The sequence below is a fragment of the Dreissena polymorpha genome, chromosome 3 (genome assembly GCF_020536995.1).
Source record: "Dreissena polymorpha isolate Duluth1 chromosome 3, UMN_Dpol_1.0, whole genome shotgun sequence".
Classification (NCBI taxonomy): Eukaryota; Metazoa; Mollusca; class Bivalvia; order Myida; family Dreissenidae; genus Dreissena; species Dreissena polymorpha.
In genome coordinates this window covers 34,111,389-34,131,117 of record NC_068357.1, presented here as the reverse complement: position 1 = coordinate 34,131,117, position 19,729 = coordinate 34,111,389, and the positions used below count along the sequence as shown (strand labels likewise).

The 19,729-nt window shown below is 32.6% G+C and overlaps 1 protein-coding gene across 1 annotated transcript; it reads right to left on the bottom strand.

The window, feature by feature from the left end:
• Window positions 1–263: 263 nt before the first annotated feature.
• LOC127873754 (fibrillin-1-like) lies at window positions 264–18,629 on the bottom strand. The gene is made up of 24 exons (XM_052417712.1): window positions 18,495–18,629; window positions 18,279–18,392; window positions 17,711–17,971; window positions 17,236–17,358; window positions 16,680–16,805; window positions 16,294–16,419; window positions 15,890–16,015; window positions 15,583–15,660; window positions 14,314–14,490; window positions 13,479–13,598; window positions 13,051–13,173; window positions 12,759–12,878; window positions 11,810–11,932; window positions 11,282–11,542; window positions 8,326–8,592; window positions 5,555–5,839; window positions 5,254–5,363; window positions 4,648–4,706; window positions 4,374–4,501; window positions 3,993–4,118; window positions 2,813–2,954; window positions 2,004–2,065; window positions 1,204–1,274; window positions 264–1,046 (listed from the first exon to the last, which is right to left on the bottom strand). The coding sequence occupies exons 5-24, from the start codon at window positions 16,762–16,764 to the stop codon at window positions 1,002–1,004; spliced, it is 2,634 nt and encodes an 877-aa protein (XP_052273672.1). The 5' UTR covers window positions 16,765–16,805; window positions 17,236–17,358; window positions 17,711–17,971; window positions 18,279–18,392; window positions 18,495–18,629; the 3' UTR covers window positions 264–1,001.
• Between the last annotated feature and the right edge of the window lie 1,100 nt (window positions 18,630–19,729).

The window sequence follows — 19,729 nt, the reverse complement described above, 5'->3', positions numbered from 1 at the left end:
TGAAATCTGGGTTTAGGTTTCGAAAAAGCGTTTTTCGGGGGCATATGTCTTCCGATGGAGGCAGCTCTTGTTTATTAATGGGAAGTGATTGCATTCCAACCGATACGTTGGATGTAGTAGTGGGATGTAATAATCAACACACACAATATTATATGATTTATTAAAAAAAGAAATATACAACCAGATCCAAACAATAAAAACAGTAATTTATAAAAATGATCTTGTTTATTATTAAATAAAAATATAGATTTAATATTGCAGTGTATTTACATGAAATATGAGTTACGCCTGTATATGAAACACGTTATTATTAGTATTATTTATTAAACAAAGTAAACGACGCCTAACAACAAATAAAGTTCATACATCATCGTATCGAAGAAAACATTCTCACAAAAGATAACCACATCCTATACAAATACGAAGTGACCATTTTAATTTATAGCGTATATATAAATGGCATTTTTGTTTATTTTTGTAAATTATAAAGTACTGGTCACTTCGTTAATCAATGTAATGAATAAGTAAGTTATAATATCTTTTTTTCAATTATACATAATAGAATCCCTGTGACGGCAATCAATAATAGCAAACGTGTGAAATGAGTTTTTGTATTTTAATAATATCCATCTTTATTAAATATTTTACAAATATTGTTGGTAGTTCTACAGTAGTCGTCATGTTACATTATTCAAAGCATAAATTGAAAAAACAACAACAGCTAACAAAACAAATAAATATTAACACTAAACTATACAAAGCATATTTTTCAAACGATGAAAATTTCATGTGACATTTCATAATAGTCCTTAGACAAGTATTAAAATCAATATACAATAATGGTTTCAGATTCAGAGTTCAAATATAATAAAACAAAATGAAAATTATGTATATATACACTTTGAACCTGATTTGGTTGAGTCGAAATTCACAGCAAATCTAGAAAACTTGTTCAATAGTTTTTAATTTCTTGGCATTTATTTCCTTTGTTCTGTATATCATCACCCAGTAGTACCTGGGTTCTCTTCCGGGACTATTCTCGGAATCTGAAACAACCTTCAACTTAAGGTATTCGACATAATCTAGTATCTTTTTAAAAAACGTTCACAGAATAAAAATGAATAAATTAAATAAAAATAATTAAATATAGAGTATAATAACTCAAGACTAGAATCGTGTAGTACATGTTTTCCCTACTTATACCTTAACGGCATCCTGCCTGAAAGACAGCGCCATGGATCGCCATGTTCTATACTTTGGGGCCTCTGGTTCATCTGAAAATTTAAAATTATATATTCTCAACGTATATATATAAGAAAACCTGACTTAATGACATTTACAACGTCATCAATAAAATTGCGAAATTACGTCATATGTTTTTGTGGACATCTGCACATGTTTTACGCGCAAAGTTGTTTGTAATTAGTTTATATATATATATATATATATATATATATATATATATTATATAAGTACTATCTTGTTAAATCATACTTATATTTTTTAATTATTTTATCGCAATAAACAAACAAGATTGTCAGTTCAATATCTCACAATAACCAATAAAGTACACAATTATAATTAATTTGAAATTACTTGACGTTTTTGTACGATATCCATAACACGATGTCTTATTTTATTTTACACTGTTCCAGAGTGTAGGTAAATACCACAGAAAAAATTGTTCCACTATCAAGTTATTCAACTCGAAATCACCCGAAAACAGGATGCATCGCAGACGAATAAGACCGAGATCGTGCAAAATTGATGAAGTAATGGCTGTTAAAAGCGATGCACCTTGTTTTCGGGTGATTTAGAGTTGAATACCTTGTTATATATATATATGATAGTGATTTTTTTTCCAGAAAAGTTAATTTTTCGTTATAATATGATTTTTTTATCATTTAAAATGATGTTTGCACTAATAAATATCATAGCCACAGACTAACAACCTGTGGTATATACGTGAACCACCACATACCATTATAAACAAACACACTTACTTCCTTGGTGAACTTCTTTGAATGGCGATCTCGAAAATACCTGGCCACCTTGTCCATCGAATCTAAATGTAGAGCAAATAGTGTTGAAGCATTTTGCATAATTCCCACAGCAGTATCTAGCAGTTGATAAGTGTTTTCTACAAAACGTGATATTTGACCATTTCATTTTTAACAAGTTATTGACAGCAGCATAAATAACAATAATCAATTGGTTGTGTTTTCAGACGTTCACATTATTTAAAGCTTTGCACACTGTAACAAAATCACAGATCGTTTTGAGGTAGGGATATTGCAATAATAAAAATAATTCGATTAATTTTTGCCGAACGAATGCATTTTTTATTATATATTTTAATATCAGTGTATTAAGAACGCAACATGTCTATTTTCGTGTCTAATAACGGACACTTCGTGCTGCGTGTTGATATCAAGTACACAAAAAGTCGTGTCAATCTCGGACTATACAATCACACTATTATTGTTTTGACAGGATACTTATTAAACCCAATTATTAACCCATACAAAATACACAATTCGATGATTTTCATTAAACGTGCTTTTCAGCGCATATCTTAAATCATGTTCGAAAAAGTAAGCTTAGACAAATCAAAGCATGCTTATGCCTGCCTTCAATATCTGAGCAAAGTAGTTTTGACTGAACTTGTCAAGTTTTTCCCACCCACTTGTATAATGTGCGGAGTTACGGTCATATACGAAACAAGTCGATTTTTCATTACGGTTTATTGCAGTTCTAATAACTTATAATGTAAAGACACTGAACAATAAATAGGTTCTTTTACTTATTGTACCGATTGAGGTTATCCCGCCTTTGGCTATGCTTTTCGGCGTTCCTCGCTTTCCTTTTGATCACAATACATATCGATGTACAAATTCCTATACCCAGAATCAGACCTCCCGCCACAGAAACACCTATGATCAGCTTGACATTGTCTGAAATATAATAGGTAACATAGTTTTAATATGATAAATTGCTCGTCATAGAAACACAATCGAAAATCTTGGCATTGTCTTGCAGTCACTTTACAACAAGTATGGTTTGTCAGAGAAACACCAACGATCAGCTTAAGGTTGTCTGAAATATAATCAGTAATATATTTTGTATATGATAAATTGTTCTTCAGACAATCACCAACGAAAAGATGTTAATTGCCTGACAGACAGAAAACAATAATCTAAAGTTTGATTTATTGTTTGTCAGAGAAGCAGCAATTATAATATAAATTTTGTCTGAAAGATAAAGGACGACATAGTTAAAGTATGTAATACTGCTTATAACAGAAACAACAATCAGCGTGGCACTTAATTACAGACAGAAAACAAGAATTTTATGGGATGATATACTATAAAGAAACACCAACGTTCATCTTCATTGATTACAAGGCAATAACGGTTACATTATTATTATGCTCTTGATGTTTCCTAATTAAAAATATTTAAATTCCACGTTAAACCAAAACATTTATTTGGTATCACAATTTTTGAGAACGAATTTATTGACAACCATATTCAATTGTTAGTTATAAACTTTGTGTTATACATACTATCTTCTAAAAACTGAATGACTTCACCTATGCAATTAGGTACACATGTGCTGACATCAATGTTAATACGCTCACTATAATTATGTTCTGAGACAGTGTTACAATGAAAACAATTCTATACATATCTAAAACTTAACATGAAATTATTTGGTTAAATAGTAGAACATATTATAATTATTCCAAGCTTTAACATAACAATCAATCAATCGATATTTAATAACGAAGGTTTAAGGTTATCAGTCATTATTAAAAAAAAGTAATATCAAACAATAAGTGTGTAACGTAACAACGACAATGTATTGTTTTGAAATGCTTTTTACTAATGCAAGTGTTATACCTGCTGTCATTGTTCAAATTTATTTTTATCATTTATTTCAAAATATTGGATGATACAAAAGGTTGGAGTAAAAATAAAAGTTATACGTACCCGTTGGCACAATGTTCGCTACGCACGAAGGCACACCGCCTGTGACGTTACACGCCGTCCCGTATTCACAGGGACCTCTAATCTTCTCGTACAATCCACAAAGCACGGTCGCGTTAGAAAGTTGTTCTGCTCATGAAAATTAAAATAATAGTGATAAGTAGTCGAAACCAGTTTTTGAATTTAAGATAATGTCGAGTGTTTAATAGACTACTTCGTGTTCTAAGTTCTAACATAAAAAGTTTCACCCCCGTGAACCTCATTCGGTTATATACTGCGGCATTTAGCTGGATTGCTTAAAATGAACTAAACAACATTATATTTAGCATATTGACTGATTCAGTTTGCAGTGGCTGATTTTGTTGAGCACAAATATTCACCCACCTGAAATGACTTTAACGGGCATTCTGTCATACGTGAAGTTTGTTCCATTTGCAAGATCGACAAGTACTTTTGTAACCCCATCAGCAGTGTCGTAGACAAGCGTGAAATCTACAACTATGCTTCCGTTCCTGTAAAATCGATAACAAAGAGCAGCATAAGAATATAATATTTAAAACAATATTCAAAGTATGATTTGATATCCATGATTTTCAATGATTGCATTCCAGTATAAAAAACGTACAAACATGAAACAATCGCATATTAAGCAACATACCGTAGATCGTTTATGACAATTTTGAAATTAGTAATAAACCGCATCAGGTAGATTCTTAGCTGCAATGAAACGAGTGTAGTACAAAATAAACCAACATTTCATGTGTAATCAGTAAAAAAACATCGTGTTTGTTAAAACGTTTACACAATTATTAAAAATAAATAATCTATGGAACCAGAATTTTGATACTTTATAATATCGTCTCAAAATACAAAACAAAAATTAATGTTAACCTTAACGTTTGATGATCAAATACTGAACATGTTCATAGCCTTATATTCTTTGACAGACACATCGCATGATGTTAAATTCCGGATATAGTTGTCCTTAAAGGCTTTGACGTTAAGATAGAAAATATCGAACCTAGATGTTTAAACTGTATGGCTAAATAACAAGCTTTTTTATATACGCTCGTAAAAAACACAGTCACAAGTCGTCATCCCTTTTTTTAGAAAACACGTACTTGAACTTCTATAATTACCTTGTTATCAGACCATTATGCACCATTTAATGAAATTTAAACGAAGGTCGTTTTTAATTTATTGCGTTTTCCATGATATGGAATCGTAATTAACTAAATATAAAGCACATGCCGTCAGTACATACCGATAATGTAACTTTTTGAGCAACCACTGCAAAATCCCTGTCTGATGTAAGATTTACACTCCGATCTTCAATTGTCAGTGTGACCTGCAGGTCTATTTTCTTTCCTGGAACTACCAAATTGTGAAACGCGTAATCATTTTAACGGACCCTTCACAAACCATAGCATTGTTGTTAAGATCAACAAACTGATATCGGCTTTTGCACACTGTCTTGTACATACGCGTTTGTACCAATTGCAAAGTCCTTGTTAATGTTCTTATAATACACATTAAAACTTAATAATAATACATAAGTGTTATACCAGTCGCAACATTCGAACACGTTTTGGTAACATCGTCTTTTACAAAGCCTTTCTTGCAGTAGCAAGCATAAGAACCATCAGTGTTGACACATACGGCGTTTTGATCCTTACACACATCTTCTTGGCACTCGTCTACATCGATTTGGCAAGTATTCCCCGTCCAGTTCCCAGTGCACTTGCATGTTCCATTGATAGTGTCACATGACTGGGTGTGGGAAAGTGTGTGCTCCTTAACGCATGCGCACGTATTGAAACATTTCATTCCGTAAGTGTTGTTTGAACACTCTGAAAACATATCAATTTCAGATAGTTTGGTTTAATAAATATGTATTAAGCATTTTGTAGAATACATGTTAGCAATATAATACAAAACAAACATACATGCTACTTCGGACAAAATATGCTTAACATTAGGACTGCATTGAAATTGTTGAGAAAAAAGCTCAAAGCTTCTCTCTTCTGTCATTTGGAACTGCTGCTGATAAGGTGTTAACAAAAAAGCATGTTACTGCAATGTACACAGTGTCAAAACAAAAAATAGTGAAGCATATAAGTATATATAAATATACAGTAAAAGAATGAAGGAATTATATAGCATATTAAAAACTATAGATACTACGTTTATATACATCAGAAATATTAATGTGTTATATGCTCTATCTAATAAGAAAGAGATTAAATTGGCAGAGTTTTCGCAACTTTAGAAAGTTGCGATAAGAAAAGCAACAGTTGCGAGGCGGGGTATCGTTAGCAGGATAAGGTGTTTTCATGAGATGAGGTAGTGTTAAAGTATATGACCATCTCGGATGAAAGACTTAACATGTTTGAATACCAGATAATTTTCTTCGTATGATTCGTCTCTGACACCAAAGAGAAGAAGTTGCACAGTTATTGGTTCGAAACTGGACAGATTGTCTAACAGGATTGCTCTTGTTTTCATTATAAATTGAACACATTTAGAAAAGGTGATATGTTTCTCTAATCGCCCCGCATTGGCAATATAGGCTATCCAATATGTTTTTGCGTACTCATGATCATTTAAATTGCTACAATACATTCGCAAACGTGCGTGATGAATATTAAGCGTTCCCTCACTATCGTAGTAGTGCATTGGGATTTTTTTGGGCTTTGTTTAGGTCGCTTTAAAGGTACAGCTAGAAGGAGCAGATCTAACAGGTTCCGGTAGGGCGTTCCATAGGTTTATAGTTGATGGTAAGAATGATCGTGCTCAAAGCTGTGATTTACATGGAATGCTGCGTACACTGTCGGAATAACGAAATGGTTATGCTATTATTTCATCCACGCAAGAGGGGATCAGTGCAAACATATACGAGGATAATCGGGAATTATACATCTTGAGAAGAAAGTTAGTATATGTTAAGTTTTCCTATGTTTTATGGCTCAAAACACGTTTCACTATAAAAATTTTGCACTGATGCTTGACATGTTCCACCCTAAATATCCGTGGTGCTTCCTGCTGAATCTTTTCAAGTTCTTAGCCATCCTGTCTAGTTAAAATTTCCCAAACTACATCAGCGTATTCATGAATTGGTCTAATAAATGTCGTTTATACGTTAAGTAGGGACTTTGTATCGAGGATGAATTTAAAAATTGTCATTAGATTGATTCTCTGCCATGCTAAGCTCAAGAGTTAAACAAGTTTAGGTCTGTATGCTTATTAGACAAAACCTCATTGATTTTGAAGTCGTTGAGGAACAGAGAGGGTGAATCGGGCGGTCGATTTTTCTAGAGAATTCTATGGCTTTTAGATGGATTGAAAATAACCAACACTCGGCCAAGGAATGGAGTTTTTCAAGATCATAGTTGAGTAGCTGCATCAACCAGATTGTCCACGGTTATATGACGCGCAGTATCGTTTGCAAACAGGCGCACCGGGCAGTGAATATCTCGCACAATGTAATTTGAGTATATAAGAAAAAGGCGAGGCCCTAATATGGACCCTTGAGGGACACCAGCATTGATTGGCAATGAGTCAGATTATCAAACGGAAATTACAACACACCGTCTTCATGCATCAAGATAATCTTGTAACAAAGATGAAACATTGCCCGAGATACCACTTAGTTGTAGCTTGCGAATTAGTCCGGCGTGCCATTCTCTATCAAAAGCCTATGAAATGTTACAACATACGACTCTAATCTATTTGCCTTCATCGAGGTCTTTACAGAAAGAGTGATATACCGAGACTTATTGGTTGATACTGAACTCTTTAGTTTGAAATGGAGTTGTAAAGTAAATAGCCCTTTAATGGTTAAAGCTGGATTTGTGAAGAATAATTTCAATACTTTTACTAGCCATACATATTTTGAACAGGATACTATTAGTGTTTTCGTTTGTCGTTCGACAATAATTAAACGGGTTAAGAAAATTATCTGTTTGTTTGTCCTTTAATTCACGTGTCGGTGAATGTATAGATGTTGACATCCGCCGACAAAAGTTAACCTGGATTTTTAAAGTTGCTAAACGGGATCTTAGGAAACTACTTTTGAATGTTCATGTTTTGTATTGGCTGGAAATAATAATTTCAAATGTATACGTCTTTTAATCTGTCCCGTTTAAAGTTGGGTCACCGTCTTAGAACAGTCGATGCAAAATAATGCGGGTTTAAAAAGATCGTTTTGAACAGATAAATTATAATCGTCCGTTAAAGTGTTTGGCGTGTTTCTGAAATTTCTGGATTGGATTATTCACAAAAGCAAACACAATATGTAAAAGCAAAATTGACACATAAATTTAACTACAATCGTTACCTGTACAGCTATCGCCTTTGCTGCTCATTTTGAAACCCGGGTCACAATCACACTTGTAACTACCAATAGCATCGACGCATGTCGAGTTTGCAGGACATTTGAAGCCATTAGCTGACACACACTCGTCGACATCTGTTTTACATTCGGGGCCAGTCCATCCTGCGTCACACGTACAGCTTCCGTTTACTGGATTGCACACGGATGTATGTGCCATATCACACAAACAGGTGCTTGTACAGCCTTTGCCAAAACGACCTTGAGGACACGCTTGAAAAGAAATATCATTTATCACACACACTTTCTTATGTAAATAAAAAAACATATAATTAAAATAATTATACGAGTACATTTTTAAAACGGATAAGTAATTGAAATTTGGTTATTTGTTAAAACACACAAATGGTCTACGACGCAAATGAAGTACGCGAAACGCCCATTTTGTTTAATACGTCGTGGTCGACTGCTAGACCAGGGCCCATATGCACTAACTAATTCTTTTTTTTTTTTTTTTTTTTTTTTTTTTTTTTTTTTTTTTTTTTTTTTTTTTTTTTTACCTGCAAAATTTTATTCACTCCGTAGAATATTACATACATTATGAATTTCATATAACAAAGTAGTTCATGTATAGCAATTTGGTAATTAAATTCAAACATACATTCATATACAATTATAATTGAGTTATAGTACAAGTATGTAACAACAACAACATACACTAGTTTGTTCAATACAAACTAAATTAGTGTTGAATATAAGTATGTACATATCATTTAACATAAAAAATTGCACATTAGAAAAAAAAAAAATTAGTATGGGTGTTGAATTGCATTATATACGCAAGCTGATAATGCAGAGTTTACAAGAACAACAAAACAAATTCCTATGTATTAGTTGAATTATGTGTTATGGTTAGTTATGTCATTATATGTGATGTCAGTAAATATTTTCACAAGGGACCATATTTTTAATTCTTCATCTGATTTAATTGTGCTTGTGTAAATTTCAAAAGTTTGTTTCATTCTGTTTACAAGTCCGTACTTTGAGGGGATTCTGTTTTTTCTTTGACAATGAAAGATATACTGTTTAAGCTCTAGGCAAACTATATTTAAATCATTCATTTTTGGATTAATAATTCCAAGTACTAGATCCTGACATGTAATGGGAATATGTATGCTTGGTCTACTTCTACGAACAATATCAACAACAAATTTAATAATTTCTTGGGTATATGGACAGTTCCAGAACAAGTGAATTATATTTTCAACTTCCAAATTACAGAATGTACATAGATTATTTGTAACAATTTTCATTTTGAACATTAGGGATTTTGTTCCCAATATTCTGTGGATTATTCTGTACTGGAGCCATCTGATATATGTTTCCTTAGTTAGATTGAAAACAAGTCCATGCACTTTTTTCCAATCAATATTTAAAAATTCTGAGTTCCATTTAGTGTTACAAGCTGGAATGTCATTGTTTTGAATTAATGTTTTATAAATATGTTTCTCTTCTTTCGGACTGGTTAATATTTTTTTTATGTAAGTTGGTAATATGGGTCCTTTAGTGTTTTTGTCAAAATTTGGCAGGTCTTCAAATTTGTCAATGTATTTCTTTATTACGTTTATTAATCCTTGGTACAATAGGAAGTTTACATTTGTTCCAAGTTGTGTATCCAAAGATTCTTTGGAAATGAAGCAGTTTCTTTCTATCATTATGTCTCTCACAAACCGAATGCCTCTTTCATATAGACATTTAATATAGATAAAGCTATTGCTAATTTTAAAATTATGATTATAAAAAAGAGGCATATCTAAAATATCATCACAATTTAATATTGGCAGCTTTTCAATATACAATATATAGTTTTTCAAAACATCAAGCCAAAATTTATTTCTCAAGTGTAAACATATTTTTTCGGCATACATTTTACCAGTATTGAATAATATTTTAAAATCTATTAACGATTTAGCCAGTGCATAACAATTTCCTTCTCCTGACACTATTCTTTTAAGCCATGTTATTTTCATGTAATTTTCAAAAGAACATATATCTATCATATTTAATCCACCTTCATTATAATCTTTAACAATTACTGTTTTTTTAATTTTGCTCGGTCCTGCCCAAATGAAGTCATAAAAGTATTGATTTATTGTTTTCATAGTGTCTACGCTTGGAGTTGGTAGTGATACAAATAGATGAATAAGTAAAGGTAGAAATAATGATTTAACAATGGTTATCTTTCCTAGAGGAGTAATATTTCTGCGATTCCAATGACTTATTGATCTTTTAATACTTTCGATTTTGTTTTCAAAATTTGTCATTACCATTTTGTCTAAATTAATATCAAACATTATTCCAAGAACCTTAAAGGTAGTAGCTCCCCATGTCAGTTTGTATTTAGTTTTTATTGATCTAGTACTATATTTCATAGAGCCTATCCAAATTAAATTAGTTTTTTCATAGTTTATGTTAAGTCCAGAGTATAATGAAAATTCATGAAGCATATCTAATGTAGAATTAAGAGATGATTCTGATCCGTCCAGAAATAACTAACTAATTCTTAGACTAAAGTCTAAAAGTACAACATAATTTTTTAAAACTGTACTGTTATTTAAGTAGAACACATCTTTAACAACTCCCTTTAACTAAACATTTTTTTTATTTGAAGCAATTTATGTATGACTGGTATATAAAACTATGAACGTTGTTTTCTTCATTTAAAGTATAGTCTCTACCGGCTAAGAATGTGTTGCTAGGTATGAGATGATGAATACGGGCTCTGGAGGTTTTTGATGAGTATGTAAACGTTATTGATTTTTCTACATTAAAGACATTTAATAATCTGTTCGCTGACAAAAACAAAAATCGGCAAAAGTTTTGACTTTATTATTTGGTTTTAACTATTACAAATATATCCTCGCTTCAAACTACGCCGTAAATAAAACGTCATTTTACCTACCTTGACACAGACCAGAGCTGTTCTTGAGATGTCCAGCGTCACATTCGCATGTAAAACTGCCTGATAAGTTTATACATTGGGAATTGGTGGGACACTCGTTTGGAGTGGACGTACATTCGTTGACGTCATCGTTGCACAGTCCACCATGCCAACCTTTAAAACACGTACAATTTCCGTTTGTTGGATTGCAAGTCTCAGTATTGGTCAAATTGCATTTACATTCTCTGGAACACATCTCACCGTATGTCCAGTTCATGCACTCTGAAAAAGAAATATTCTTTAATTTTGAATATCGTGTGCAATGTAATGCAATATTGTGATCTTACGGTTGAAAAAACGACATTCTATTCGACAATATATATATGAGCTTATAATGAACAAATTAATTCAGTATTCTTGCTTTTGAAAATAAATACAATATATAAATTTCATATACGTATTTACACAACTTCATAGTTAATACGTTTTGTCCTATAGATTCTTTATAGCCATTATACGGGACGCCGATACACACTAATTAATAGTTACCTGTGCACGTGGCATTATCGTTTTCCAGGAAATATCCAACTTGACACTCGCAATTGTATCCACCTATGGTATTGTTACAATTTTGGTCACATGTTTCCTTACCATTTTCACACTCGTCGATGTCTACAAAAATCACCTTACATATATAAGTATTAATTGTAATAACTTTATGAAGGCTTTCGTAAAAGAAAACATATTTTATTAATAGGTTCGTGCCAAAGTTTTTTTGTGTACATTTTTCAAAATAAACATGACAAAAAATAGTCAGCTTAAACTCAATAAATAAACTCATATGGTATATAACATGCATAAAGGTATCATTTAAATGCCTATTGTCGGATACTGCAAAACAAAAAAACAACTTTTAATGTAATGTTTAAGAATAACTTATTTTTCAGTAAATCTGCATTTGTTGTTTCAGAATCGTTAATTTGCGTTTTAGGTATGATATATGTGAGGAAACGGTAATACTTAACATTTACTATGCTCTAAAATAGCCATTATATACATCGATCTTTTGAAGATTTAAAAACCTGAAAATTATAAAGCGTTGCAACGCGAAACACTTGAATAATTTGGAGAGGTCTGTTTTGTCGTTATATCTTGTGAAACTTAGATATTTGCTTATATAAAGTATAAAATACATCACTCATTGTATTATCACGGATGGCCGAGTGGTCTAAATGGGTAGATTTTTACTCCATGATTCCAGGGGTCAGTGGTTCGAGCCCTGTTGAGGGTTATTTTTTTCGTTTTCTTAATTGTATTCTTGACTTTTTACTCGAGCTTTTTAGATCCAATGTTTACATTTATCAATATAAAGCATTTAATGACAAACTTCAATACATACCAAAATCTGTGCAACGACCCCTTTCATTAGAATTTAATTTAAAAAATAGCACGAATGAAGTTCATTCATATATGTCTTTTAATATCCGATAAGTGTTACCTGTACAATAAGTCCCGTTGTATCCATTAGGACAAACACATATAACCTCGTCGTTGGAAACAGAACAAGTAGCATTACCAGAGCAGTTAGCAGCTTGATTTAACGTACACTTTGTCTCAGCTAACAAACAGAGAAAAACAATAATTTGAATTTGAAATTCACTTGTTGTATAGCTATAATAATTCTTTTCACATAACACAAACAGTCTGTCTCTAAATACCATCATATTCCAACGTCTAGCGAGTTCTATAATTCTATAATATGAAAAAAAAACACTTAATATCACACTTACCAATGCAAGACTTTCGGTCGGTAAGTTCAAGAACGAATCCCGATTCACAAGAGCATCTGTAGCTACCAATAGTGTTAACACATTGTTGTTGACATTCGTTCCCGCCTAGGCATTCGTTAATATCTAAGATAAATATTAGTACTATTTGAATTTTGTATACATAAATAATCATATTAATGCAATACCATATATTACTAAAACATTTTTTATGTGTCTATGTGCTAATTTAACACGATTGTACACGATTTTACATGCATTTTTTAAACACAAGTATATCTTTAAAAAGAAACGTTTTTCAACTCATTACATACATACAAAGTCGTTTAAAATGTATATATCGAATCTCCAAGTATTACGTTTTAATGTTCATACGTATACAATATATAATACGAAGACATATACATTTTTTATTATCTAAAACCACATACCGTTACATTTTCCATTTTTGAAAACAAAACCTTCTCTGCAACTACAAAGATAACTTCCGGGTGTGTTGATGCAATCTTGATCACACGTGTTCATGAAAGAAGTCTGGCATTCGTTCATATCTGAATCGTTTTAATAGCGTTAAGACATTCATTCATTACAAAATGAAATAATATATTGTGTTGTAAACCTTTTTTGTAAATAACACGAATACGACGTTGTCCAACTGTCATTGTTAAATGTGTCTACTTTAATTTAGAACAAACAAACCAGTTGATTGTGTCCATTACCTACTCAACAAATGCGGTGAGTCGGTTGTCTTAACTTTTTTGTTTACTTTACCTTGTTACGGAGGTTCAACAACAGAAATCTTCTAAATCTTTAAGTGTTATGTCTTTATTTATATGTAAACGTTAATTTAGCAATCATTTTCAAAATCTCAGCCTAGAATACCAAGCAAAATATAGGGTCGGCATTAAAAAATATGGGTCGGTCGAGTTAATAGAAAGAATGTTTATAAGTCAAAGGCAGAGATGTTTTTAGTTTACTTTTACAGGGAATATGTACTTAATAACTTAAAGCATCGCTCGAGCATCATTTATAAACAATCATACGAAAATGACTGATTATACACATTAAATGCTTATTTGACAAAATACATTAAATTTATGTAATAAAATAATATAAAAGGGAAATTGAACGATGCTAAGTCCCAAACATCGCAGATTTCTGACGACAGGATTTTCTTGTAGCCCTCTTGACAGCGTTATTTTTTATATGATGAATAAACATATGAATGTGATACAAGTCCAAAATAAAAGAATGCAATGTTCCAACCTTCGCACTTTCCCGATGCTATGTTTTTCGTGTAGCCCTCTTGGCAGACACACGAGGCGCTGCCCGGCGTGTTCAAACAGTGGGTATTAGTCTCATTGCAGAACACCTGGTTATTTCTGCATTCGTCGACGTCAACGTCGCAACTTATCCCTGTCCAGCCCGGACCACACACGCAGCCTGAATAACACAACAGAAGAAGTGTTAGTTTTAGTAGAAATAGAACTAGTAATAGAAGAAGAAGAAGAAGAAGAAGTAGTAGTAATAGTAGTAGTAGTAGTAGTAGTAGTAGTAGTAGTAGTAGTAGTAGTAGTAGTAGTAGTAGTAGTAGTAGTAGTAGTAGTAGTAGTAGTTGTATTAGTTTTAGTAGTAGTAGTAGAAGAAGAAGTAGTAGTAGTAGAAGTAGAAGTAGTAGTAGTAGTAGTAGTAGTAGTAGTAGTAGTAGTAGTAGTAGTAGAAGTAGTAGTAGTAGTAGTAGTAGTAGTGGAAGTGGTAGTAGTAGTAGCAGCAGCAGCAGAGGTAGTAGTAGTAGTAGTAGTAGTAGTAGTAGTAGTAGTAGAAGTAGTAGTGGTAGTAGTAGTAGTAGTAGTAGTAGTAGTGGTAGTAGTAGTAGTAGTTGTAGTAGTAGTAGTAGTAGTAGTAGAAGTAGTAGAAGTAGTAGAAGTAGTAGTAGTAGTAGTAGTAGAAGTAGTAGTAGTAGTAGTAGTAGTAGTAGTACAAGGAGTAGTAGTAGTTGTAGTAGTAGTAGTAGCTGTTGTAGTAGTAATAGTACTAGTAGTACTAGTAGTAGTTGTGGTAGTAGTAGTAGTAGAAGTAGTAGTAGTAGTAGTAGTTGAAGTAGTAGTAGTAGTAGTAGTAGTAGTAGTAGCAGTAGTAGTAGTAGTAGTAGTAGTAGTAGTAGTAGTAGTAGTAGTAGTAGTAGTAGTAGTAGAAGTAGTAGTAGTAGTAGTAGTCGTAGTAGTAGTAGTCGTAGTAGTAGTAGTAGTAGTAGTAGTAGTAGTAGTAGTAGTAGTAGTAGTAGTAGTAGTAGTAGTAGTAGTAGTAGTAGTAGTAGTAGTAGTAGTAGTAGTACTGCTATTAAAAGAATTGGTATCCAAAGGTAATGGTTGTTTTAGTAGAAGTTGTAATGATATTGTAGCACAGTATATGAAATGTACAGTCCTGTCAGTTTTATCAAGGTCAAATACCTATATACGGTATTATTTTCTATATACCAATAGTAAAACGTGTGCAGTTTTTGAAATATTGATAGCAATTTAAAAAAATACTTACCTACAGTACTATTACACACACCGTTGATACACGAACACGTAAGTGAACAATCTTTGCCGTAGTGATAATTGTCACATTCTTAAAAATAAAAATAAAAAATCCTATATAATTTAAACATAGTCGGTGCATTGGGTAGCTACGACTTATATTTGCTCAATAAAACATGTTCTAAAAGGAGATTTGAATGTAAACCGTTTACTTTTAAAAGCTTATGAAAATAATAAAAATAAATTCGATGACTTTAAATAATTCAATGTTTCCAATTATACATTGTTTACTGTAATGCTGCAATACGAATATAACGCACCTTTACATGTTCTTTTGTTATTTTGCAGCTTCATACCGACAGGACATTCACACACAAATGAGCCGACAGTGTTCATACAGTTGGCTCCTGTTGAACATTTATTGCCATCTTCACATTCATCGACATCTGTTTGATAAACGTGCATGAACATATGTTTGTTTGTTATTAAGCATATGAAACATTTGAAACATTATATTGTAAACATATGATTGAACTTGGTTAAACCACTTTTAAGAGTTCGACAATAATTAACGCTAGACACCTGATAAAGCAATTAAGCATTGCAGCGCATTATGCCGTATGGGTTAAATTATTGCTACATCAAATTTTCCTTACTTTGAGAGCATAGAACAGGCGATGCATTTGTATTGAATTTCAAAAGGACTTCAACCAAATAATTATACCTGCACAATTTTGTTTATCAGGGGCAAGTTCAAATCCTTGTTGACACTGACATGATGCTGTTTTGTTTCGTACCTCACAATAGCCGGCGCATGTTAGATTGTTAAGTTCCTTGCAAAAATCCTTCACTGAATCATATTTCATTTTAAGTATAATATATAAAAAAAACGTTAAAGACTTAACCACGGCACATACATAGGAATTTTGTTACGATGTCATGTTAATTATAAAAGCCATAAAACATTCTTTAAAAAATTACCAGTCAAAGCTCATATATATAATATGACAAAAAAACAGGTTGAGACATTTTCAGTGTGTCACAAAAACATACTTTATGTATATGTATTTAAAACGCCTTTGTAAGATGCCATTTATGGACACATCATACCTTTACTACATGTATTCCTGTCGTCGTTGAGCCTGTATCCGAAATAGCAGTAACAGTTGTAATATCCTGGATGGTTTTCGCACATCTGTTCACAGTCCGCCAAGTTTAGATCGCACTCATTAATGTCTGCAATACACATCCGTAATTATAAATCTTTCGTGACTGTAAATTATACGGTACTTGTAAAACGTACAACAAAGCTTCATCTTTATTCAAGTATTTACAAAAAAACCACAACAACATTTCTTTTTTGTAGAAGAAGAAGAAAATGCGTTTGACAGTAACACCTCATTTGCAAAGTTACCCAGAATGGTATCCTATTGTCAAAAAATTATAAAAGAAACGGATGAAAACGAACAGTCACTGTGAAGACCAAGGATCTTGTGTCTGACACTTTCCACTGTTTAGTGTTTAATATAGATGACTAGTAATGGGTTGACATGGTATAGCGGAAATATTCATCGACCTCATTACAAGAAACCAGTATATTCCGTATTGACCATGTATTTCCGGCCACAAAAGATCAAGCTTTGTAATAATCAAATAATCAATATACCTGTACAATGTGTCGAATTGACTTCTGTGTAGCCGTGTTTACATCCGCAAGTGTAGCTGCCTTCAGCATTCAAACACGTCTGACTACACTCGTTCAACAGTGGATCAGAGCACTCATCTATATCTGAAACAGGGGCTTGGCAATTAGAATACGAACACACTTAAGCATTTGAGATATGTCCAGCGTTAAACCTTTATAAATAATCGCGATTTTGTTCGTGATTTTCAGTTTGATTTTATTACTCCGCCTGCGTCTGTCTTGTGAAGATTATTAAAACATGTTATTATATGCAGATGCACGTTCGAGTATGTATGTCTAATTGCTTATTACTAATGCCTTTATTAAGAACGAAAATTATCTTAAATAGTGATATTAAATTGCTTTAAACATTTACTTATTTGCTGGTTAAACAGATATAACTCGTAAGAAAATAACACATTTAATTTGTAATTACTTTTAATAAATTATACCAAACCTCGGCAATTTCCTACAGCATCTTTAACGTATCCTTTCAAACAATCACATCTGTACGAGCCAATGTTGTTAGAACAGGACTTCCTAGCATCTTCGCAGACTTCAGGATGCTCCTTGCATTCGTCGACGTCATCGTCACATGAACTTCCTGCCCATCCATTGGAACAGACGCAGCCTCTGACAGGATCGCATCTCTCGGCACCTCGTCCGGTACAGTCGCAAGTTTGTGAACAGTTCAAACCCCAGTTTGGCACCTCACATACTTTAAAGATCGACGATATCAAATATATTTAAGTGGTTATTTGGATTTGCATCTCTCTTAATGCACACTATTCTTATATTCTATTTATAATTATATAGTGCTTGTTCCTACGTGGTTATGATGGAAAAACCTGTACACGTCTTTGTGCATTGAAATTATTCGTTCTGGTAAATAAATATTTCAAGTTCAGAGAATCCTTCAGTTCTGTCTATACTCTAGCTTCGTTTTGTAATTTTGGCAGCATAAAATCTAATTTCTGAAACATAATTATGCCATTACGCTTTAAAGAAAGGGTGCGTATACTTACGTTCACATGATACCTTGTTTATTAGCTGGTAACCCGCAATGCAGCTGCACTGAAAACTGCCGATCGTGTTCGTGCAGTCTTGTGCACAAATATGTTGAGAGCATTCGTTGACATCTGGAAACAAATACACAATAGTTTTTAACTACAATATATGATATAATCATTATGGAAAATACATACACTGCATTTGCTTCAGATTATACGAAATATTCTTACCTTGGCATTGATGTGATATATAGTTAAAAATAAATCCTGCATCACAGAAGCACGTGGTTGCATTGTTCGTATCAAGGGTACAGCCGGCGGTTTGAGTGCAGTTGAGTGTTGATCTAGCACATGGGTCAGAATTCTTTAAGTGATATTAAAAATACAATTATTGACACCTGGTACGCATGCCCAATTAGACATCTCGAAAGTAAAACCGAGCTGACATCTGCAGAAAAAGCTGCCTATCGTGTTTTTGCAGATCTGAGTGCAGTTGTGAGAAGCCTCGTTGCATTCGTTGATATCTATACAAAGGAAAAAAATAATATATTAATTCTCTAATGTTTACACACAAATAAACGATATACACAGAGTTAAAATCTCTTATTGGATGGAAACGAATATTCACTATAAATATACATTTTATAAGGATTTGACTGTGAAAAACATATCAACGTTTAACTATGCTTTTGCGGACAAAGCGAACTTTTATTATTTGAAACCACGATTTATTGCAAGTGAACATGCATTTTTGTGATTTATTCTATAGTTGTGTCTTGCGAATAAAAATCTTCGGAGAACACCAGGAATAATGTTGACGCCCTATTAGTTGTTCTAATTGAAAAATCAATTTATTATTTAAAAAAACTCTGACTGAAATAACGTCATTCATAACGGTGTTTTTATTTTTAAAATTGTTATTTCAAAGAAAATGAATAACACAATCCTTGCATTGCATACCGATGCATTTATGTTTGTTATTTGCATCGACTCGGAATCCTTGCTCGCAATCGCACGAGTAACTTCCTTCAGTATTAAGACACGTGTGGTCGCAGGGATTAGATGAGTTGCATTCGTTAATATCTATTAGAATATTTAAACGTAATTAAATGCCGTTTGTATGCCAAATAAATAAAAGAGCATGTGAACAAAATATCATGATTTAGGAAGACAAAAATATATCTGCATGTCAACAATTCATACATTTGCGGTGAATGGTATCATGTCTAGCAAACAAAAACTTTCGTAACAAAGAAACAAATCTTATACTAGCAACTTCAACAATTAACGGGTAATTGATTATTGTTAATACATGTAAAGAAACTGAATATAACTATTTAGTTTTCTTTGTCAACATCAACATGAATCATGTGAATAATTTCATTGAGATACGATTTTTTATTAACTTAAGGGTCATATGTACCAATGCAATCAGTTGTCCCTGGTTCAGCAGCATATCCGTTTGG